This window comes from Neopelma chrysocephalum, unplaced genomic scaffold (assembly GCF_003984885.1).
Source record: "Neopelma chrysocephalum unplaced genomic scaffold, ASM398488v2 Primary Assembly neopelma1_42, whole genome shotgun sequence".
Classification (NCBI taxonomy): Eukaryota; Metazoa; Chordata; class Aves; order Passeriformes; family Pipridae; genus Neopelma; species Neopelma chrysocephalum.
Window position 1 is genome coordinate 2,832,843 of NW_020897700.1, and position 25,484 is coordinate 2,858,326.

The following is a 25,484-nucleotide window of genomic DNA, read 5'->3' on the forward strand; positions in this document are numbered from 1 at the left end:
CAATATCGGAAATACTTTTAGAGTGAATTAGTCTGGCGCCTTACTAAGGGATTTAACTTTTTAATTGCTCTGAGCTCTGTACTAGAGTTCTTTAAGAGAAAGTCATAGTTAAAATACAGAAATGCCTGCTAACCAAGCCCATGATTGCTGATGCACCTAAAAGTAGGCAAGAACTTAACCAGCACTACCACTAATGTGGAAGCTTTACTAATGAGATACTCTTCGTAAACTCATAAGCCACACTCTATTCACTGCTCTAGTTTCAGCACTTGTTGTGCCCAAAGTAGCTTTACTGTCAGTGGATTTTGGTGCTGCTGGCAAGGTATCTGTGGTGTCACAGAACGTAGCATGGAAAGTTTGGGTAGTAAACTAAGGCAAATAGCTCGCGCTGAGTGTGGCAGTACTATAAACGTATTACAAGCCCTATCCAACCTATCCCTCCACACTATGTGGAAGGATAGGTTTCCACACCAGCGGAAAACTGCATCCATGACACAAATTATCTGTACAGTCAACTGAAAATCTTGATAAAATCTAGGCTTCATATGAGTCAATATTCATTTTATTGAAAACCGACACTTAAAGAAATCAATATATATTTCTGGTCATCAGAATTTATCACCAGTTATGACCTCTGGAGGTCCAGAGGAGAGGTTGAAATGGAACAATCTCCCCAGTCTCAGCTGACATCAATGTTACGTTTCTGGCCTCCCTTACAGGCTGAAAACTAGTTTGAGGTTATAATTAATACTTCTGGGCAAAAAGAGGAGTGTTGCAGACCCAGATTCGTATTAAAGAAGAGGTTGAAATTGACTTTTAGAAATTTATAAACATTTACTTTTGAGAGAGACCATTGTGGCACCCAGAAGACCGAGGAAGCACGAAACTGGGATTTGTTAATTAAAAATCACGTTCTGTCATGTCAAAGAAACACACTTGTAGGTTTGTATGAAAAGCATAGCTGAGCTATTTTCAAAGTGAACAGCAGGAATCCACAGATGAAAGCTGAGCAAAAGACGAGTTTTGGGAACAGATACAGAAGGCTTAGATTTAAGAAAACTTAAAACTTTCTAGACCACTCCTACTATGAACAATTCAGGAATATAATACTCACTAGAGAATATTTTACAGAGAATAAATATCTTGAAGACATAGAAAAATAGTTCACAGCATCAAGGTACCTGTATTTAAAAGATTAAAAAGAGAAGACTATTCTTGTAGTGGTATCAACTTTTCATTCATACAAATATTAAGCAGAGTATCTGTTTTTTCATATATTGACATTATTGCTTGCTACCACAACTGTACAAGGAACATGTTCTTAACTTACATCAGTGTTCATGTACAGTAATTTTATGTATCTAGAGCAAATTCTGAAATATGAGAGTTGCAATTAAAAAAACCACAAAACCTATTGTGAAGATATGTACAACTAAGGTATAAGCATAAGAAACAAAATACAACTAGCCTGACCCAAGCATACATCATATATTCAGTTAAAAGAAGTCTTATACTTGCACAAAAAATAAGCTTTGTAAACCAAAATGAGCAAAAGAAAAGGGTGCAATAAATAACTGTCTAACACATTTAAAATTCTGCTGTTGCCCAGTATACCCTGCTTTGATTATCAAATGGCCTTTGCATCTGGAACTCTACTGTTCAAGAATACTTCAATAACTTTTTCTGCTTATGTTGTTTTAAAATAAACTAAAAACCCCTGAAAGGTCCTCTTGGACAATAAGTTTTAGTAAAACAAGTCCTTCTGCACCCCTGTGTACAGGTTCTGGTAAACAGTAGGAATAAAGCTGATACATGGCATTAGACTGAATTAAAACACCTACTTTATAAAATGCAATACTAATATATTTTTGTGATCTTGAGTTCTACTAACCAGATGCATGCAATTCTCTGAGTGAGTCTTCTAATCCAAGTAAAATAATTCCATTTTGCTGCTTCTTTTTAACTTTTAAAGCCGAACTTTTTCAGAACCAGCTGACAGGACTTCTTCATGAAAAGCACAGAGATTTCTACTAATGCAATGGCATTTGGGTTCCAAAAAGCACAGTTTCAAAAAGAACTTTATCTCCTTTTGCTGGAAGAGACTAGCCAATATCCCAAAAAGAAATAAAAATATTTACAATTGACTAGTCACTGACAGAAGTTTAGGAATATCTTAGAAGGAACTTCAGCATGTAAATGAATAACTAAAAGGACTTACACAATGTACAGTCAATCAGTTGTGTCATATTGGGATAAAAAAATACCTGTTCACTTGTATATAATTTTCAGCTGTGTATTTATGGTAATATATATATATGTACACACGCGCGCGCACACATATAAAAGACTCTTTGAAAATCAAGATACATTAATAACAGAAGTAGCAAAAGTAAAAATAACTTAAGTAGTAATTAATACCTGTGTGAAATCAGCAGAGTTTGACTAAATGCACTTAGAACATGTTCTTATAAAAAAAAAAACAAAACAAAAAAACAACCAACGAAACAAAAAAAAAAAGAATGAAAACACCACAAGACTCTGTAGAACCAATGCTATGTCACTACCAGGAGAGCACCAAGCAAGGCACCATTGGAAAGACAACATACTTGAATAAGTCTCTATAAATAAATCAAATGCTAATCTGGTCGAAAAATTGGTGTCTTTGGTAAAAATTCTATAAGGATGACCTGTATAAAAAGAAAACAAATATATATTAAAGATGGCAGCAATCCTATTATTTATCACAATGATAATTCATATTCCTTTTTTTTTTAGTACATCAAGTTGTGACATAAATCAAAGATCACAGAGCTTGTCTTAGGTAGATGACCATTAGAAAAATCATGCATGTTAATTGTTTTGGGGTCATCAGTAGAAACCCCAAACTCTTAAAGAATCAATTCAATTGAATAAGCTTGCCTACTGACACATAACATACGAAAATGAACTGAAGTAAGCTACTACATAAAAATTCCTTAACATAATATGTTTCCTTTATTAGGAAAAAATTATGAAAGAGACAAATGCATTCATTTGAAAAAATTAAAAAAAAATAATCCAGAAGGCACAATGCATGAAAAGTTAATTTTCAATTACACAGGCAATTCCATTTACTTCAGAATTATTTCCACTTAATACAGGATTCTAAATCATGTTAATAGTTTAATACCTGTATAGAAAAGTGTACCAACTTTTGCAAAGTTCCCATATCTACAAATGTGCAAGTAGTTAACAAGAACTTGACTAATGCTTTTGCATGATTATTCTTATGGTCTCGATTCAAATTAAAACTACGTGTTTCTGAGCTAAGTACATAATAGGGTCTGCTCCAGAACACAATCCAAGTATTTATCCTCCTTTAAATAGGAAGCTTAAAGAAAATGTTCACTTGTGCATTTTCTTTCTTCAGAAAGACAATCGAAACACAGCAGCATGATCTGATTCATAAAGAAATAAATGCATCTGGTAACATAGCTAAGGATTTTATTTACTTGTAAGGGGAACTCACCTTTCTAAAAGTTAAAAATTATTTCTGAATATTTTTGATTGTAAGGGGAGAACACAACTTAGCTGCTTAGAAAGTATACTATCTCTGATAGTGTACCAAACATCAGCAAATAAATGAGTCTCTGATTTTACTTCTAAGGCAAACACATTAGAAGTAATGTGTACTGAAATCAGGTGTACAAATTTATTTTTTGAGAGATTCAGAAGGGACTTATTTTCAGAGGTGATGCAAACTGCTCAAAACCTATTGATCAGTGATGTTAGTCAACCACTGGATTCTGCAGAGATACCAGGGCTTCTGATATTCCGGCAAGGTTTCAAGAAGGGAGCAAGAAGTAAAGCTGGAACACTGTGTTTATGCCAAAGATGTAAGATTATCTTGTCTTTCTTAATTTCTAGAATTATTTATTTAATTTAGCATTTACAACAGTGAAAATTTCAAATTCAGCAAAGCACCAGGTTTTGGGTGAAAGAATCTAATTTCAATCATTTGTTTTGAAAAAGAATTGAGGATAAGTATTTATTATTTAAAATAAAATCATGAACACAATCAGGGCAGTTTTTAAAGAGACTAGCAAATCAGTTCACTGAAAACGAGAAAACAGTACAGTGAGGTTTTGTAAAAATTCTCTCACTAAGTATACCCACATACAATATCAGAGGTTTCACAAATTGAAAATAAAATCTTTGACCTTTATCTCGTAAAACCGTATGTGCATGCATATATACTATTAATGTAAACAGGTCAACTGATTTTAAATTATATTTAATAAAATGAATATTCATCTGTAAACACTGGTGGGCCACAGTATTTACAAATTTGCATTGTGTTTTTTTCAATTGAATCTGAGAATTGAATTGGCTTTGACAGTGTTTCCTGTGGAAAAACAAAGTTTTCAGGAAAATAAGAACCACTTAGGTAAAGCTTAAGTCTACTTTCTGAAATTTGATTTATTCTGTTTTCAGTCACACTCATGCATCTATCCCAAAAAATTTGGTAGAATAGATGCTACAAAATGTACTTATTCAGTGAACTGAATAGAGTCATTCTGTATAAAAAGCATTTTTAAGACCTTATATTTCAGGCTAGAAATAAGATCTAATGCAGAGACAGGAAAAAGGGGAAGACTAAAAGGTAATTTTAATATAATTTTGAACTGTTTAGTAACGTTTAAAGTTTTAATATGCATTATAGCTTTGTTATTTCAAAGAATAGATGGAGTACTGTGTAATGGAAGATCACAGATCAATTAAAACTAACACAGTAGATATTTCTCAAAAATTAATCTTAATTTTTAAAAAGTTAACCTTCCTATCGCCCAGTTCCTAAAGCATTAAAAGAAATTATGGAAATTCTAATGTTTCTCATATTTTAGCAGCTTAATTTCATCCTATCCTATGTACTTCCAAGACATTCTGAAAATGAAAAGAAGAAAAGCACCAAAAAAAAGAACAAGAAAGTTGCAAGTTAAACAAACTGAAATCCCATACTGGACATCATTCATTTTAAACCACATATAACTTCTCACTGTATATTTCCAAGAAGGACTTATGGAGTCTCAGCCAAAGACTGAATTAAAACTCCAGAGACTGACTTAAAAATATTTTAGTGACACCAACTGGAGATAAAGATACTTTTAAGATAATTGAGGTAAGGGGCAGTTAAAATCTAAAAAGGTTTCTTAAGCTCCAACAGCTTAGTTGAAAGGTCTTCTTCCATACTTTTAGACTTGATTAGCATTATATAAAATAGCCATATCTGACTTGCTGCGTAACCAAAGTTGTGGTTATTCTTTATACAGCATCTAAAATTTCACACTCCATCAGCACATGCTCAAGCTATTTTATCTTGGCAATTAATTTATTATTTTTCAGAACACAGTGAAGCCTTGTTTTCAAGTCTTTCATAACTTTATAAATCAGTCCTGCACATGAAACCATGCATCTGTGAACCGTAGAAAATCCTTGCACTCAGGCGATTAAGCTCCTGACACCTTTACTGATTAATAATCATGAAAAGAATAAGATCAGAAGCAAAATAAATGATCATTTAATAGAGAAACTCACAAAACAGCCCTTTAACTTACATATTCCATCATGTTATTCGTTTCACATTTCCTTTTGCTTAGTCTCCAATGCAAGCACAGCTAGACAAGGAGGAAAGAAAAAGAAGAAAAATGAGCTGTATTTTATTGCAGCACACAGACTAGCCCATTTGTCCACCTTTCATATTTTTCGTTCAACAAAAGCATCTGTTTCCATACTGTGCAATTCAAACTCCAACAGTACGAAGCTGCTCCCTGCGGCACTCACCTTGTGGTATAACCTATTGTTTTCCCATTCTAATAACTTCTCAATCGATCTTCGTGTCTGGAAGACAAATGAGAAAGAATTTTACTCTTGACTGGTTTTAGAAAAACTGTTTTGCAGCTGCTTTTGTGTGAAAAGGAGAGAGGTATGGGACAGTGACTGAGTACAGGGTGGTCTGCAGAACTATCAGAACTTCTCCCGTATTAAATAGTATCTACAACAGAAACAACTTTTTATGACAGCCAGATAATTATTTTCAACCACTTTGGAACAAAAACTGTTGATATACATGCTGTCTGGTTCTTATGGCAGTTATAACTTTAAAATCACAGAAATTTCGAAGTGATCCAAGTATAAAAAGCAGGAACACTGCTCCCTTAGTATCAGTGGTATAAGTGCACTGACTAAGGTCAGCAGCTAAACTCAAAAATGTTGCAAGTTATTTTGCAATGCTGAAAGTCAAGTACAAATACACAATACTCTAAACGAGAAATTTGTTACATTTACATCCAGATTTAGAGACTGAAAAAACAAATGCAGAATTTACAGCAAATTGCACAAATTCATGTGATTTTTATAAAGAGCAAACCCAATATTTAGGATTCTAAAGCAGAGGTTTACCGCCTGACAGTACTGCAAGTACTGTCCACACTTGACACTTCAGACAGGGAATCCTGAAAGCTGTTCTGTACAGCTTTTTAAGATTATGTATGCTAGAAGTAAAGGACATTCTGTGCTGTAAAGTTTCACAGCATTTTGAGTATAACTATTCAGTTATATTTACATTTTAGAAACACATACTGACATTTATAGTCATTTGACTGCCAGAATATATATTGCTTAGCTCTAAATGAGATTTGCTACAGATTGTGAATAAAAAGAGGATAATTCATGGTGCCAGGTGTTAAGATGAGACCAAGAGAGCTGCAGGTGCAAAAGGACGCAGCAATGACAAGGATCAAATACAACTTAGTGCAGCTGCAGCTTCCTTACAAGGTGGAGAGGGGTGAGGGGAAAGGATGAGAGAGCATCTTGCTGTTATTACTACAAAATACTAGTACTGTAAATGAACCTTAACAAATCAAACTAAATGTTGTCATGAGAAACAAGAATAAGTAAAATAAAAATTGGACAAAAATTTATTAATTTCCTCTCAAATATTAACATCTTGGTTTTCAAACACCAGTTTGTCTCTAGTTTAATACTGATGCGGTTGTGGGGAAACATATCTAAGTATGTACTGTGGTCACATGACTAAAAATTAGATCATTGTTATCTATGTGTATTCATTACACTGAACCTTTTATTATGTTTTATTTTAAAAAGCACAAGTCAAGGATTTATCATAAGGTGGATGTGCCAGTGACTATTTTATCACATCAATTGGAAATTGAGTATTTTGGGGGTTTTTCTTATTATTATGTTTTTAAAGACAGTGCCCTTTAACAATAATCAGTAGACCTCACTTGTTTCTTTGTAAAGATAGCCTTTTAGAGTCTGCTCTCCTTTTAAATGAAAATAGGGCAGCAGTTATGGTCACACTTTTGTTAATTTAGTTGCCAGTCAGCTCCAAATCAAAAGAAAATAAGGCTGCAGAGTGTAATTAACATTCAGTTCAGTCGTTTTGTCCCTTGTCTAGCCCCCAAGCTTTGTTAAAATTGCCATCTGAATGCTGAAGGCTGTAGGGAAATCGATTTGATTCTAATCGCACCATGAAAAGAACATGATCTAACTGCTTTCAGCCCTCCGTAAATCTGTACTAGGTCTTTAGCACAATGCAACTTCCAATTTAAAAAGCACTGAATGTCTCGTCAATGACTTTGTGAAGAAAAAAGAACAAGGAGCAGACATAAAAATTCCAATAGTTGTTTAAGCATTAAAGTTCATTTGCATCACAGCAAACCTGAAAAGGGCTGACCTCTCAAACCGCCTCTCAGGTCTATGAAGTTGTAGCCTTGACAAGCTCACATTGACAGAGCTCATTGACTCTGAAAGGCTACTCTATCAATGGTGAAAAATGGCAATAGGTTCTACTCTGAGCAGGCATCTGCCTGCCCACCCGCTGCTAAACCAATGGCAAAACTGATTCAAAACCTGAATCTACCTTGTAATCTTCCTTTCCAGGACCTTTTAATAATAGATTAAGATCACTATACAATTTAATTTGTTTGCCCCAAAGACTGTGAAGAACATCCAAGCTTTTCAAATTCCAATAAAATTACATCTGTATTACAATATATACATATAAATAAGAAATCGATAGGTAGTTATGTACTATTAATTGGTTTATTTAAATAACACAGTTCAAAATCATTTGACTAGCATGAGATAAAAATACATGCAGCCTCAAGACCATGATTATTTATCTTCCCAGAGCCTTAAATATAATCCTTCCTATAGTATAATCTGGGATAGTCATAGCTCCCAAATCACACCACATTATCAATACAGAAATGTTAATGAAAATTAGAATATTTCTGCAAACCTCAGAGCTTGGAATAAAAAGAAATGAATTAAACAGCATCACACAATTCACTATAGTAAGTTTTCTCTTCCTACTTGACAGGTGAAAAAAAGCACTTGCACGTGCAGCTTAATTAATCACTGCTCTTGACATCTCAATGATTTACAGTGAGGAGCAGGTGAGGATATACAAAACCAGAAAGGAACACTTGATTTGAGTGTAGCATTTCCAGCACACTAGGATGACAAGCTTATATATTCTATCAATGGTGTACAGAAAAACCCATACAACAAATTATTTGTTAGCCACAACAAAAGCACAAATTAAGTGGAAGAGAGACTTACTTATTAGGAAGATTTAATACTATCCAGCTTTGAAATTTTATTTTCTTTTAAAACCCAGTCCAATATTTGAGCAAAGCAAAAACTGCAATTCATGTACTTTTTAGCATACCAATGATAAGAAAGTATGCTTTGTAACATACTTCATGAAAAAAGCATAGTCTTTAATGCTATCCACAGAATTTTGTGAAATAGACCTCTTCAACTGTCTAGATGCAATGTTTAATGAAACATTCCTGTAAAAGAATGATTCTTTAGAGATATTAATGTCTAACAGTGTCTTTTGAAAAATGATACTACCAAAAAAGCCCAACTCAGAACAAACTTTCACCAGTGCTTATTGCTCTTGATTCAGAAAAATAAATGTTTTCCTTTAAATGTGGAAGAACCAAAAAATCCCAAGCCTAAATATGAACTTTTCATGCAAAACCAAGGTAGCATTGAATGTATTACCAACCTCAAGACCTTTCTGTTACATGTTTGCTAGTGCTTAATGCAGTTAGTTTACAATTCCAGATGTAGCTACGATCTAGACTGGAGGGCTGTGCAGCAACAGGGACCCCTCTTGCAGTGCATGACCTGGAACACACACACAACACTAAACTACACTAGTGAATGGGCCAAAGCCCCCTCAACTTCTTCTGCAAATCAGTAAATGACTGGTACAATATTAAACAAAGGGATCTTACATGACTCCCAAAACGTGTCTGATCTGAGTACCTCCCTTTGTCTTTATTAAGTGGGGAAACAACATGGATAGTAACAACATGATCTAACAATTTTAATCATAGTTGTCTGAGAGAAAACGAAGAATCTCCTGCTACATGCATTCGATCTTTGACTTTTCATCTGAAAACATATGTAAATGTAGCACAACGCAAGTCCAACAAGTAGCAAGAGATTTTCAAATTCCTTCACACAAAACTTCACCACAATCAAATATTATTAATTTTGAATATTGCCCTGAACAAATACACTTCATGCTCAAATTTCAAAATACAAAGACACCATTTCAAGTAGACTTTTGTTGATTGTCACATGGGTGGAATTTGTATTGAAAGAATGACCAGAAAAAAGTCAGAGGTCTGAACTATACTTTCTCCACTCATTTAAAGAGAGAAATGACAGAAGTGGGAATTTCTATTCATTCTGACTACAAAATTTATACCCAAGTAATTTAGTTATGAGCACAAACAATGAAATAGAAAGTTAGAAGTCAACTGAGTCACAGAACTGTGTGGTCAGTTTCACCATGCCAGAATATCCCCCAAGCCAATTTTGAGGCCCATATTGGTACCACTGAAATTCCAAAGTTGTACTCAGAACACACATAACTGCATTACGTACATCTGTGCTAATCAAGTCCTCATCTTGAACACTCTCACAAGTAAACCCTTTATGAACTGTAAATTGGTAAAATTCCCATCTCACTGAGGAATTCTCTATTTGTGAAGGGCAAAATGGACAAAGGGGAAACCGGAGTTAATTTCAGATACTGACATGCTGGAATACCTGCTTCAGCACACACAGTACTTTGAAAAGCTGTCTGAACAACTACATAGGTGAACATGTAGATCTTGCATCATCTCTCCTATTAGTAGCTAGGATATTTCTTATTTTAGACTACTGTAAGAGTGCTCATCCCAGATGCCACTGCAGCATCTGTGCAAGAAAGCGAGTGAAACCTATACTAAACAGACTGAAGAATATCTGGAAAAAAATATAACAGTAGTGCTTTTTGTAGGATCTTGAAATAACTGCCTTGTCTAAGAGGATTACTATTGCTGCATCTTGCCTTACCATATAGATTATTCTGTGCAGAAAGTGAATCCCACCTAAAGCACAGATCACAGTTACTGATCAGGCAAAGAGAAACATAATCGCAGAATTCTGGAGCAGGAGAACTGACAACATCAAACTGACCTCATGAAACTCCCCATTCTGAAAGATAGCCCTGAGAATATTGTCCCACACTCGATCCATAAACTGACCTAATTTTTATGTGTCTCAACCCTGGGTTGGTACATCACAGAGAGATGAATTTAAAGCTTAATGAACCAAAACAGACCAATTACTTCCTGAAAAGGTCTCTTCCACATTGTTTGCTAGTATAAAGAGCAGCTCAGTGTTATTTCACATGTAGTATTTTTTTAACATCTAAGCCAAAGACAATTCCTTAGTGATTGGTTGCTTTGATTCTCAGATTCCTAGACTGTTTAAGAAAGCAGTAAAGCCATGAAATATGTGGAGAATGGAGAAGGTGTACAGAAACATACACCCCACATGTATTATCCAGGAGTAAAATGGAGAAGATATTTAATTATCAGCAATGTACTGACAGATACTAAATGAGTATTTTCCAAAGTCATCTTGGTCTGCAACAGAAGAACATAGCAGAGAGAAATTATCAAAGAAAGTTCCTAGAAGATGATTACAAGTCTTATATAAATTTCCTCTCAACTGTAGAAAGCCCAAAAGACTCAAGATGCTAACTTGATATTTTAGCTGTCCAGTAAGAGCTAAGTCACCAAGTAAGTGTTGCTAGCTACTTTCTGTAATGAGACAACAGTGACTAGAGCCAATCATTGTGAAAACTTCATGCTATGGAGAAGCCTTGTGGAAGAAATAGTCTTGGCCTTGGCAAAATTAACACACTTTCCTCAAGAAGGCCTAATTGAGATGTGGAAAAACATTTCACAGGCAGACAAATGTTGAACTGATCCATGAAACATCAGGACTATAATTAATGTTGTTACTTGGACTAGTAAATTAAGATTAGTAACTCCTTTATTCTAGGATTAAATTCTAACTCTGACTCTGTCATTACAAGAAAACAAAAACCATGAAGCTCCAATCCTTCCAAACAAATTTTTCAAATATGGCCCTGATGATCCAAAGCATCCACCTCCTGCTAGAGGACATTCTCACAGAAAAGGTCACAGAAAATGAACATATAAAATGTATGAAAATAGGATCAAATCTCCATTAAATAATTAATCTGATGTCATTCTCCGTGAGAAATTTTAAACTGAACATTAATGAAAATTCCAACTCCATCTTCTCTTTTAGGGTTACAGAGATGTTAACTTCAGTCCCCGTCATTTATTTCCAAAATATCCAGCAGTATGCTATGGAACATAGTTCAAGACCAGTATAGGTGGAAAAACTAAAGGATCTCAGTTTACATCTCTATTAAGAAATGAAACTGTGCCCAGAAATATTCTCATTCACTTCAAGCCAGCTGGCAGGGAACAGCTTACATCTATATCAGTAAGTTTTCATAACCTCCGAACCACTCATAGTGCCTAGAGCACTCTGGTAATGCCTATGAATTGTTACACAATACAGACCCAGAGCCTGCCAGGGGCCTCCCTAAAAGTACAAATTATAAAGCACCAGTTCCTAGGAACACTCCTTTGACTCCTGCTGTTATGAGTATCTAGAGGGCCAAGAATGGAAGAGAAGCTACGTGGCCAGAAAGACTGTAAGGCATCACAACTTAACAAAATAACTCCACAGAAGACCCTGTAAAATCCAACACTTCACTAGTGTGTATGCTGAAGAGAATGATCCCTCTGAAAGGGACAGCCTCCACAGTGCTTTGTCCATCTAGGACTGATTTCAGAAAAATACAGAATCCCAAGTTGATCTGCAGCTACTTAACCAATTTAGAAAAAAATCTGGCTACTTAAAAAAAAAATCTTCCATCATCATTATTGTTCCAAATTCAGCAATTTTTTCCAAAATTCAGCAAAACTTATTTTTATGAGCTACAAAATTAGAAGTATCTGGTCACTTTACATGTATGTTTGGTATGGCAGAAGAATATTTATTAATTCCTTTCATCTTCTCTTTTGTAGAACTGCCCTCCTCACCCTCCCAACCTTTTTGTCAGTAGTAATGTTTTTTGAACTACTATTGTTTTGTTAAATAACAAGTTATTTTCTTTATATATAGTGCTTGAGTTACTGAGAATGCTACACTTAGGCAGAAAATAACATTTTACTCTTATTTGTTTAATAAAGTGGAAAAGTGAATACTTTTCAGACCTAGACTACTGGGAGAAAAGTCAAGAGAAGAGGCACACAAGTGTGCCACTACCTCACATTTGCCAGAACTCCATTCTACTTTTATGTTTGTTTTACAGTACCATAGTCTAACAAGCTATTGCTCAGTAAGTGCTTTCTACTTATTTTAATTTTATCATATAGATTGCAGGTAATTTTGCCTTCTAATTTTTTTTCTCAACGATATTTGCATATGCTCCCCATTTTGCATCACCTACATGTTGCTAAACACAGAATCCTAAAAATGTTCCTTCCTAAACTGATTTCCAAATCTAACAACTAACTAGACCATTCTTAGCATGCTCTTTCAAAATAGCTCTATGCAAATCTCAGCTAGCTCATGTCTGTATTTTCAAAAACACATCAAGCTGGACAGGAAGAGCAATATGATAAGCAATATTAAACCCAAACCACTGCACGATCCCTTTATATACCTTAGCCATCACAATGTAAAAGGAGTTACAACATGGAAATGTTAATTTTACCTGCATTATTTTGATTAATATTAAAATGTTCAGAGAAGGAATTCTGATTACAAATGGAAATAGATTTTAAATAACATTTAAAATATTCACTACAGATAGCAGAGATATGCTACATTTAGGATTTATATAAAACCCATTACTGAGAACAAATCAAATTACAAATTTTACTTCAGAATACATATTCTTTAATTACTAAAGGTTGCGTTTTTGACCTATAAAGAAACAAACTAGTATTTTTTATATACTTATATTTGTTAGTATTATTCATGCCAGTCTTAATGCTCTGTCTTCCACCAAGCAGGTCTGCAAATTAAAAGACACGGTAGAACTAGCTGCTCCCACACCTCATTATGCACCAACTCACTACTATACCCTTTAGGAAAGCACATGAAAACCTGATGAACTTTTGGAGGGTGCTTTGAAGGAACATCTGATTTCAGATGTAGGAAAAAAAATTCCCACATAGCAATATACATGATGATTTCACTTTTAGATTGTTCTACAAGCTTTGTCACTTGAAGTTTAGTATGTGGAGGACTTAGTGATTCTTCTGATAAAATTATAGCGAACAATTTTTAAAGCAAAATATACCAGGTCTGAATCTTCTGATTCTTTTAAAGTTTTCATTTCATAGTTAGTAAATAAATAAAAAAGGACCTCTGAATACATTTGAAGACAATGGTAAAGAATGCATATTTGATACATACAAGTCCTACTTTTAAAAAAGTTTTAATAAGTTGACTAGAGCCAACATAGAGATGACATGAGTTCTGGTTAGGATAAACATAATATATTACAATTTTAAAGGTTCTTCCAAACTGTATTATAACGTAAATTGTCATAACAGAGACTTCAAAAGCAAGGCACCTTTTGTCTAATGCAATTGCCTTGTGGAACTCCTTGGAAAAGCATTAGGCTATTAAGAGTATTTCCAATGCAAAGTCCCTGGTAGATAGGCATAAGAGAAAAATATACATTTTCTTCAGTTTTGAAAATAAATGTAACGTATTCATAGCTTCAATAAACGGAGCTAATGTATTTTAACAACAGTATCATCCATTGACAAGCAAGACTACTGTATTTAAGAAAATTCATTCCAGCTCCTCCACCACATACTTAATTTAATCAATACTTGGGACATTGTAATTAGCTTATGTTTATACAGCACTCTGAAGATGTGAACTGCTATGTGACAACTAATGATGAGGCTTAAGCAGCATTCATCAGCTTTGTGTGAATTCACAAACAAACAAGCAGCTCTTGAAAGTATTAATACAGATCACTATTAAATATCTAATTCTATTCATTTTAAGAGATTGTCCATAAAGCTTTTGAAACATGCAATTTACTTGTACAATACTAGCTTTTAAAAATCTAGCAGTATTGCAATTCTATCATAGTTTTCATTGTTACGGTTTCTGTTGAAATTATATATCCTATTTACACATCAGGAACTACAGCATTTAGTTAATACTGAAAATAAGTGCCAATTCATTTGAAAAGTGGCTTCAAATGGGTACCTCAGTCTGCAGCGCTTTTTGAATTATAATTCACACTCTTTTTACTTAAAGAACAATAACCTAAAAGACTTAAAGTTCATTTGTACAATCTGGAACTTGTCCCAGAAACTATGGTGCAATCTATGAGTAAAACTGCTGAAGATCATTGATGATGTAGATCTGCAAATGAGGGACTACTTCCTGCAACTTTCTTGCAGCTTTTATTCATTAAAATCGAATCAAGACACATAAAAGGAGAGAGGTAGTAAGATACTGAATCAAATAAAACACTTATTTTACTGGTGAAGAGTAGCAGGTTTTTTCTCAAATACCTCAATGCAAATGAAGAAAGGAAACAACACTGTACAAAGACTTACAAAACTAGCACTGAACAAAGCATTTCAAAGAAAAATTCAGTGAAGGGAAGGCTTTTATTGCATGGAAACGCATTAAAGTGATATCATTAACAACTAAGCTTAAAAATGTCTGTGACAATAAATTCCTAGTTTGAAGCACCTGATGATTTAAGGAGACAAACCGTTACCTTATTTCTCACTGCACAAAAATAAGCATGTATTCCAACTATACACAAACTTTCAATAACTGTCTGTAACCTCAAAAATCTTATTTAAATTTGTGATAACATTCCCACGCTAGAATTTAAAAAGTCAATGAAAGGCAGTAAAAATACAGAATTCAGAGAAAGACTAAGAGAATTATTGTAACTTCACAAACTCTGAAGCTGCTTTTTTTACAAAGTACCACAGGAATTTAAGAGTATGGTAGATTGATTCAGATTCTTTAAACCAGACATTTCTGAATTGGTCATTCTGAAAAAAATTACTCTTCTATATTAAAAGTAAGCAATTGTACAGTTGAAACTATTGTTTCATTTAATAAAATCCTTGAGAAACACTCCCACTTGCTAGCTCACTGTATATGTAATTTAACAAAACAAATGTGTTCATCTTCCATTTTAGTAGAAAAGGGCAAAGATGAAGGCTTGTACATTTTTATTGTGCAATTAAGACATGATCTACACAAATTTCAGGACGGGAACGCTCCCATCCTGCTTTCAGAAATCAAACTCTAATTGTACGGTCTTGGGAGTCTTTTGTGATCACTGCAGCAAAGGATATAACACAGATCAGTTCCAAGTAACTGGCCTTTCATTAGGAATCACTTAGGACAGGACTGAATTATGAAAGCTCTCTGGGTAACACTTTTTGGACAAGTGTAGGTACTGTAAAATAAGCAACACTTTGTTTATTGATCATTTGTTATACTTGGTTTACAATATGAGCACTAGTGGGAAATAATTCACTGTATCTAAAAGTTAAAGGGAAGAAACAAGAACATGTTTCCTCAAAAAGTGAATCCTGGCTGTTGTGACTATACCTATGGTTGAGTCTGGACAGTAAAAGGAAGTCAAAGCATGAAAGATCATTTGATCAACATAACCCTTTTCCAAGATACAGTTCAAGTCAGACATGAGCAGTTCAAGAGTTCAAATGTTAGTGAGTACTTCATATTGAATACATTAGTCTTATGTATCAGCAAAACTGCAACACTAGCAGCAAACCAAAATAGTCTATGGGTTTACTTTTTTTTAGTGGAAGAATATGAAGTTACAGTTCTACTGGAATCTACTGAGCAAATAGAAGATTGGAACATAGATGAATGAGGTAGTATTTACAACTGCTGTCAATTTGCTGAGCAGCTCCAGGTAACGCACTCTCATTTTCCCCACTTCTAGGAAAATACATATCATTAGTTCCTGCACTTGTCACAGCACTTCAACAAACTGATGGAAAGTCCTGCATAAAAGAAAAATCTTACAAGCTTGTGGATGCAATTCAGTACTGAGATCTTAAAGGGTACAAAACCTGTAATTCCATGTAAGAGGGATTTAAAGGATTTATATCACTTGGTATTTTCCTGCTCTGGGTCTATCTGCCAAGACAAAGTTGAATCCACCCATACCTGTACAAGCAACTCAGGTGACAGTAACTTTTCACTGTTTTTCTGTCAGTAGTAGCCCTGACTAGAACAATTAAAAATTCTTCCGCTTGTTGGTTATAGTAGAATTTCCAAATATGTCCTTCAGATATATTCCACAGCTTTTCTCCTTACCTTCTCTACCAAAAAAAAATATTCTTTCCCACCCGTTTCCAGGATTAAGAGTTAAGAGTTAAGAGTTTGGGAAAGCACTCTTTTCCATTTCACTTTGTCCTTAAGAACACAAGCTAATTAATTCTTCTATATATTTAACCTTCCAGATGCCCAACAGACACCAAGTTCTGAGCTCTCTCTAAGCACACATCCATTTTCTGAACTGCTGATATGGACAAATGATGTTGATCAGAAATCCCCAGATTGACTTAAATGACTTTTACTCTGGAGGAATAATCAAACTGCCTAAACACAGGCATTGAGTGCCATCAGTGTCTAGTGCCATTGTGCCATCTACAGTGTTTGGACAGCTGAGTCCAAAGATCAATTTCACTAATGCTGGACATCCAAGTGCAGAAAAAGGTGCAAAGGTCCTTAAATGTCTTCTGGTACCTGCTTTAACAGGAAAAATGCAACATTTACAGACAATCTGGGCCAGACGTCTAGGATGACTCACAGAACTTCAGCCCCAAGTCTGTGTTCATGCTCCTGCTGTCCATTCTTTTCTCAAGACACTTGTGTTTATATCCAGTCTCTGTATATTACAGCAACAATGACACCACTACCCTCTTTCCAAACTCCTCTAAACAAAGCATACATGGTTGGTTTTTTTTTTTTTCAGATCTATCCTTTTGGAAGGAGTTTACTCTTTTACCTTATCCCATGAAAACTTCAACAGAACTTCTCTAACTGTTGCTTCACAAAGTTCCCACACAGAATCTCTCTCCTCAGCTTCAAATGCTCTTTTCTGACCCCAGATGCTAGAAGCCCTTGTATTTTTTCTGACTCTGTTTAACAGTGTATAAAAAGTTGTTTACTTGTGAATCTATTCTAATAATAGATTAAGAGGGCCCAGTTTAGAAGATGAGAGTTTGCAACATCGGCCCCTACCAGGTTACATCCTGTTATCATTTCCTGCTACAACCCATTATATAAGAAAAATGGGTCAAACTACAGAGCATCAGAAGCATCTTCATTTAGAAGGTAAGCATGGACAGTAGCAATGCAAGCTTCCCTTGTGTTTGTAACGAACAGAACTAGACCTAGAATGGTAAAGGTAGTCTTCTATGCAAGCTAGTTAAGTCACCAACTAACCTGTTGAAGCAATCACCAGATTCTAATTTATTCTAGCAGACTTTTGGGCTATGGATATACAGTCATGCTTCAGGAGACTTACTAGTTTGTAACAGCTTGAAGACAGAAAACCTCATGTTTGGTATAATTCCCACTGACACCAATATTTTTATTTTGGTTATTTTTGTGATTTTTCTCCACAGACACCAACATTACCAGGAGGCTTTTCTACTTTATTTTGCATACAGTTAAAACTAGACTTAAGTAATCTCTTAAACAGACTAAGCATTAAGATCTTAACACAGGAAGTTAGATGATATAAAAATACAAAGGTTTTATTACAATTACTGTTCACCCTACACTTTTTAGAATGCTTTCATTTATTGACCCTATAAAATGAGGACTTCTATAGAGAAAAACATGATGATGTTCAGTGTACTGAACTGTACAAAAGTTGTAGCATTAAGAGGTATTAGACAACACAGAATATACACAAACCCTGCCATGAAATGGAAAGATGAACAATAATAAATAGTGAGGAAACGATGGGGAGGCACAGAGACTTCTTGTAAAGCAGTGAAATAGAACTAGTCAAAGACAATTTTTACACACACAAAAACACAAAAGGTGGGAGGGTAGCCTACTTAACTGCATTGAGGGAAAGGAAGTGAAAACCAGGCACATGTAATGAGCTTTTGTTATGGACAGTACTAAGTGCCAAGTGTACACAGACAAAACGCCAGTTTCAAGTTCTTAATGTAAAAAAAAAGAATCTTACTTATCTACAACTTGGAAGGAAAATCCAAAAAGAAATATCAATTATCCTTTTTAAAAACAGCCTTTTTAAACAAAAATATATGGTTACTTGGGCCACAGTGTAATAAGAAGCTCCTCAAAAGCAACCTGTCACTCAATGACTGCCAAATTCTGATAAACTCAGTGCATCACAGAGAAGATGCAGCTATTAAAAAAACATGTTGAACATTAGTTCAATAACAATAAGAACTGTACAGTGGATGGTTCTAGGAGAGATATTCAGCTATACTACCTCTCATTGAGTTATAAGCTCAAAGTCCTAGCTGGTATCTTTTGTAACTTTAACCAGTATGGTAGACAACTGATATCAAAATGTATGAAATAAAATTGATTTAAGTAAATTCTAGCACAAAGCTTTTAATGGTGGAGGAGGAAAAAAAAAAGTAAATCAAAATGAGAATAAAGCCAGTATGATTGTAACTATCAAAAACTATATGAATAATTCAACTTACTCTTTTACTGAGGCAGATAACTGGCCACATACTACAACCTAAAGTGCAGCAGCAGCAAAGGCATCCACATAGTAGCCATCGTACATTAACTGGAAGATTCTTCTTAAGACAACTGTTAACTCTACTGATGCTGGCTTTAAATTCTTCAGGTGCAACCTACAATGAAAAAAAAAAAAGAACAAAAAAACTAGTACTCCAGCAGTGAAATTTTTTACTTTTAAAGCGGTCTATACTTGGAACACCTGTTTTTGTAATAAAATCTTAACTCCGATTTCAAGGTCCCATTCAAAGATACTCACCTTTCCAGTTAAAGATGAAGGAAATTCTGCTTCAAATTTGTTGCTTAGTCCAAACCTGCAAAACCAAAATTGAGATTGTACTAAAATTATAAATAACCCTAATCCATGCCACGAATTACAAGCACCTCATTATACTTTCAGTGTCTGTATCAGCAACAGCATTCATTTCAGAATTTATTACTTCAGGAAAATAATACTTGTTATTAAAATTCCTAAAATTATCCTAACAGACAAAAGCACACCACTGTACACAGACTGAAATCCATCTTGCCTAGAGTCTCTTCTCATAGTTCTCTCGATACTGTTGACTCTTCCCCAAACTCAGCGAAACCTATAAGCAGTAGTGGAAAGTGAGGAAAATTAAGTACTTATGGGGAAAGGGGAAGTAAGTTAAGGGCACAATTTGAATCACCTCCCTCCTGCACCAACACAGATGCATCTTGAAGAAAAGCTCATCCAGTGCTAAATAACCGTTCTAAGCTTAAAAAATCAAATCAACACCAGCTCGTTTTTCAGAAAAGAAATACATAGTAAGTTTCAAAACACAAAATACTGTGTAACAAAACCTGGGTTAAATGATAACTAATTTTAAAGATACATACTAACTATGAATGTAAAGCTATAAAGCAGTTTGAAATGAGCTAGTTATTGAATCTTCCGGGTTTCACAAGACCTAAAGATCAGAAGAGTTTCAGCTTGTCTATTAAAAAAATGTTTTCTACCTTATAGTTGCGTGGTTGATTCATGAATGGATGAACCTCAAAGAAAATCTGAATGTTTTCTGGCATCTGGACTGGGCCACAACTCCTAATAGGAACTATACAGACTAAAAAGTCATGAATAAAACTGTATGACTGGCTAGTCATTCGGTAAACAGCAGTCAGTGGATAAGTTGTAGCTAACAAACCTCTGACTATAAACCAGAGCAGTCTTACTATCAGATACTACAAACAACACAAATCAGAAACTAAACTGCTCAAGACTTGAATATTGGCAGTCCAGTAGTAGAAACGTAGCATGATTGTGTTGAAAGGGATCAAAAGTCATCTATTCCAACCTTCCTGTCATTAGATCAGGTTCCTTAAAGCTGCATCCAACTGAACTTTAAACACCTGCAATGATGGCACATCTACAGCTTCTCTGAGTAACCCATTCCAGTGTCTCACCACTCATCATAGAAAGTGTCTTTTTTATATACAAAAAAATCTATGCCTTTTCTGTTTAAGATCATTGCCCATTGTCCTGTCATTATAGGACATGGTAAAGTCTCTCTCCATCTTTCTCATAAGCCTCCTTTGTATATTGAAAGGCCACAATACGATCTTTCCAGAGACCAAGCATTACCACTTCGACACAGAACAAAGAAAACTTATACTTACTGGAAACATATCTCTACCATTGAAAATCCTGTTGACTACTCCAACACAGGAGGAACATCCACCCTCTCCCCAAACTGCTGAGTGAAACTAAGTGCTGAGGCAAAAGTTATGTAAACGTCAGAAAGTGTCATGCCCTATCAGTTAAGCTTTTTAAAATTGCCAGTAAATTGAAGTGGAAACCAAAGTCTGAAAAAAATCCCTTGGACCCACATACATTTCAGAAGCAGCCAAAGCAACTTGTGGTGCAAGAACTAAAATGAAGCTGAGCCCCTGACCAAGAGATGAGACAGAATTTCAGCTGTCCCTCTACCCAGAATACTAAGGAAGCCCTTTACTCTGAGGCATGAGCAAGTAAGCCACAGGCACAAGAAAGCCTTCTTGTTCTCAGTTAAGTCATGAAAAGATGTAATTGCAGGGAAAACCCTCCTCAGTTTCATGCTGAAGATTTGTTGGTATATCAGCAGGACAGAAACAAAGTGGTTTGTTTTGTGAATGTATGATCCAAAAGTACTCATATATTGACAGCTCCATTAATCATAAACAAATATTCACGAAGATCGTAAAAGCCATGCCTAACAAAGGCACATCTACTGGAAAAGCTCTAGAGATACTTGAAATTGCAAACACTGAGGCAGAGTAAAGCACAGAAACTTCCAACCAATGCTGTTACACTTGGTCAAAGTTATAAGCAAATAGACTAAGAGTTGCTCCTTGAGGCTTGCGGCAATGTTGAATACATGGTGGGACAGTGAAACTGAAGCTAACTCTACCAACATAATTCTGAGCTTTCCCCATTACAGTTTGTCACCATACACAGGTAGTAAAAAAGGGTGACTCTATACATTAAAAGCAAACCATACCACACATTGTAAGTAGTTACGTGATCTCAGAATTGTCACTCTTGACTGCAAGCTGCAATTTGGAAACAAAAATATTAGAAACTTCACAGAACACTACTACATGTTCATCGTAAAGACAAAACAGCTCTGACAAAAAAAGTAGAAAAAAAATGCCTCAAAATCAAACACTGGAAATCAATATTTTGGAGATGCATTTCCTCAGACAGCTGTCCTACTATAGCACTAGATTTCTTATGTGCAATACCGCATCTCCAGTGACACGCACTCTTCTCTGCTTGCTCTATGCCTTTTCCACTCCACATTGTGTCTTCAACAGATCCATGCTCACCTCATGCATGAGTACTTCTTTTAACCTTCCTGAACCTGAAAAAGTGTTTCTTGAACGTGACTCTGCTTGAAAGGTTCAGATGAGTTCCTGCCCTTATGTACAGTGGAGAAAGAAATGGTGAGAGGTGGAAACTTCAAAGTACAGAAGTTTATAGTGCAGGACACAGCCCATTTGTAAACTTTTTTCAGCTTGCAGTTCAGATCTTTCTCACAGAAAAAAAACTGACACATGCTATCCTCTTCCTCTTTGTCCTCTCTTATGGGGATGCTAAACCATTTTTTTCATTGCTCTCAACTCTAAGTTCACATGTTCCCAACCCTTACAAAATAAATATATATTCCACAAATCTTAACACACTCCATAACTCTCACATAGCCCTGCTTTCACTCATATGTCCTTGATACAGTGTAAGGTTGAAACTGCAGTTTAACATTAAAGAAACTGACTTGGGTGAAAATATCTTTTGTGAGGTTTTGTTCCCCCTACAAAAAGTTATCTTGCATCAAAACACAAGGTGCTGTAACAACAAACAGCATAGAAAGGCATTCATCAGCACAACACAACAGCTCTCCATCATTGCAGCACTACAAGAGACTAAGAAACCCAGTATTACTAGTTAATACAGTCTGCTATATATAAGGCTCAACTGGTCAAGGAACAGGAAAACAATCACTGAAAAACACATAAATATTGTCTTCATGATTTCAAACTCATCACGCACCTCCCTTCCTACCACAATATGATTTCAGAAACAAGTGTGAAATACCTTGGACTTTCGGTTCAGTTGTAAGGATCTATATTTTCTCAGTTTTCAAGTTTCTTGCCATTAGAAGAGATCACCTCACATGACCAGAAATTAGGTGAAACGTTACTACTGTCTACCAAGCTACCTAAACTCTGCTGGTGTGAAAACAGTTTAACTGAATATTTAAAAAATAATGTTAGAAAAAAAATTAGTATTGTCTGCGGCATGCTCCAAACAGTGAGTTTAAGGAGAAAACTCTTAGTGCTAACCAAAAGCCCCACATCCTGCAAAGGCAAAGCCTTTGTATGTTTTATTTGGATAATATTTACCTGCTTTCCTTTAATTGCTTTTAACTACTCAGCTTAGAAAATACTCTCACACACTTCCATTCTCTGTTGGATGAAATCAAGTAATGTTAAATGTCTTTCTGATATTAATTTGTAGTCATGGAATTGACATATTTCAAACTCAACATTATGACTCCTATGTGAGATCAGAGAGGATATAACAACAGACTATGAAAAGAGGGCTTCTGTTTAAATACACACATGGCAGAAGCAGTCAGCAACTCTTCAATCTGCAGAGCTAGGGACAGATCAATCCAGTATCTGCTTAACTGCGGATAATTTTTTTCAGATCTTCAAAACGTATACATGCTTTTATACTGGCAAGACTAATTCATCACGTACGTAAGGACTTGACCTATCCCTTATATCCACCAAGTGAATGTTCTAACAGGGATCTAACTCTTAATAATAAGTTTCTGGATCAATAACAAAAAAAGGTGTAGGCCCTACAGAGCTAAAAGTGGCTGATGTTATTTAGTGAACTGTTGACACCTGGCACAGTAAAGAAAGCAGATGAAGATCATTTGCCTAATTTTGGAGGCACATGTACATATTCCATTGCTCATCCAAAACCTAGAGTACAAGTATTTTAAGGAAGATCCTAAAGTAATAATAAGCTAGTAACCATTAATGAACAATTAATGAACCAGCCAACCTTCAACCACAATGCCCTTAACTAGTCACAGCCAACACTTCACAAGCATTCCACTAGCAGGCCTTCATCTTGTCTTGCACAACTTAACCTTTGAGTATTAGAGACAAAACCAATGTTTGCCTCTGTTTCACTTCTTTATACTCTTCATTTGCTAATATGAAAACTATCTAATTGTGGTTTTGTTCTGTTTTCCAGAAACAGGCTAAGGCTACTGGCCTATTTTCAGTGAATCACTGGTACAACTTCTGTTCACAATAAACAGACTCATAAGCTGAACACACTGACTTCACGCTTCTGCTCCTTCACAGGGCCTCCTCGGCCTCCTGCCCCATCTATGTTCTTTCAGCTCTCCAAATCTCTCTCAGTCTATCCATGACTTATGTTGTCTTTTTAACCAGAGAGCTAACTGTCCTGCCTGGCTATTAGTATTCATGCCAACCAGATATTAAAGCAGCAATGTACCCAAGTGCCACAAAACTACTCTAAATTTAACCCTGGACTTCTGGGCAGGTCAATATCTGAAAATCAGTATTTATGGGACTCAGAGCAACAGACCACAATACCTTCAACTTTTATGTCTCTATTACCAGACTAGTCCTGCTGAACACTGAAGGCTAAAAAAAACCAGTTTGTACTACCAAGTGTTGTCTCCAGCTTGATACTTCAGCTTCTGATAGTAAACCTCATAACTGACAACAACTACAGTTCAACTGATTGAATCAATCACAACTTCACATAATTTTACATGTGCCTATCTAACTGGTGCCTTTTCTTTGTTAAAGCCCTCAGAGCTATATTAGCGGCCACATGTTAAACGGGAGTGGGAAACAGGTACATAAACAACCCTAAGCAATAGTCCAGGCGGTCATGTGCTGGCACATACCTGTTATACACAGGAACACAGCCTGACTTCCTGACAGCTCATCATTTTGGACAAATACTTCACATTCCTCCGCCAGTCACAGCCCATGGCAGCCTTGTTTCCTCAGCGCCTGGGTGGAGGTTTGCACCCGCTTGCGAGTCCCAGGCGGCTCCAGCTGCCCGGCAGGGCCGGGAAGAGCCGCCTCGCAGCACCACGGCCGCCGGGGAAGGGCAGCAGTCCCGGCCCGGCGCTCCCCCCGCCTGCCCCCGACTCGCCCCGAGTTGTCCCCGCGGGCTCGGAGCCCCCGGCCGCCCCCGTCCCGCCGCCCGGGCCTCCTCCTCCACCGCCCACCCCGGCCACGCAGGCCCCGGCGCGGCCCTTACACGGTGACATGGCCGGAGCCTCGCACCACCACCGGGTCGGGGGAGTACTTGAGGAGCTGCTCCTCAAGTGCCCGCTCCTCGTCCTCCTCCTCCTCGTAGATCTCATCAAAGTCCGCCATGGCCGGGCCGGGGCGTCCGTTGAGACAGAGGAACCGGGGCGACGCGACGGGAGCCGGCCGCGGAGGTGGGCGGGAGGGGGCGGGCGGGGCGCCCCGGGGCCGGGCCGGGCCAGGCCGGGCGGCGAGGCCGCGGCGGGGCTGGAGCGGCGGCGGCTCCGGGCGGGGAAGCGCCCGACACCCTCCGCGGGGGGAGGGGCGGGGCGGGGCAGGAACAACAACAACAACATCCGGCCGCGCGCCCCGCCCCGCCCCCCGCTGCGCGGGGCGGTGGGGGGGGCGGGGGGTCCGCGAGGGGCGGGGGGTCCGCGAGGGGCGGGGGG

General features: G+C 36.6%; 1 protein-coding gene across 1 annotated transcript; it reads right to left on the reverse strand.

The window, feature by feature from the left end:
- Positions 1-1,730: 1,730 nt before the first annotated feature.
- Positions 1,731-25,224, reverse strand: CHIC2 (cysteine rich hydrophobic domain 2). Its single transcript, XM_027676395.1, has 6 exons — positions 25,046-25,224; positions 19,487-19,541; positions 19,188-19,343; positions 5,821-5,877; positions 5,595-5,654; positions 1,731-2,687 (listed from the first exon to the last, which is right to left on the reverse strand). The coding sequence occupies exons 1-6, from the start codon at positions 25,162-25,164 to the stop codon at positions 2,637-2,639; spliced, it is 498 nt and encodes a 165-aa protein (XP_027532196.1). The 5' UTR covers positions 25,165-25,224; the 3' UTR covers positions 1,731-2,636.
- Between the last annotated feature and the right edge of the window lie 260 nt (positions 25,225-25,484).

Excerpts from the sequence above, each read along its gene's own strand:
- CHIC2 (XM_027676395.1), bottom strand. The coding sequence starts at position 25,164 with ATGGCGGACTTTGATGAGATCTACGAGGAGGAGGAGGACGAGGAGCGG. Across the intron at positions 19,344-19,486 it reads CTTCATCTTTAACTGGAAAG|GTTGCACCTGAAGAATTTAA; the intron begins GTGAGTATCTTT and ends TTTTCATTGTAG. Across the intron at positions 5,878-19,187 it reads TTATCTGCCTCAGTAAAAGA|ACACGAAGATCGATTGAGAA; the intron begins GTAAGTTGAATT and ends TTTGTCTTCCAG.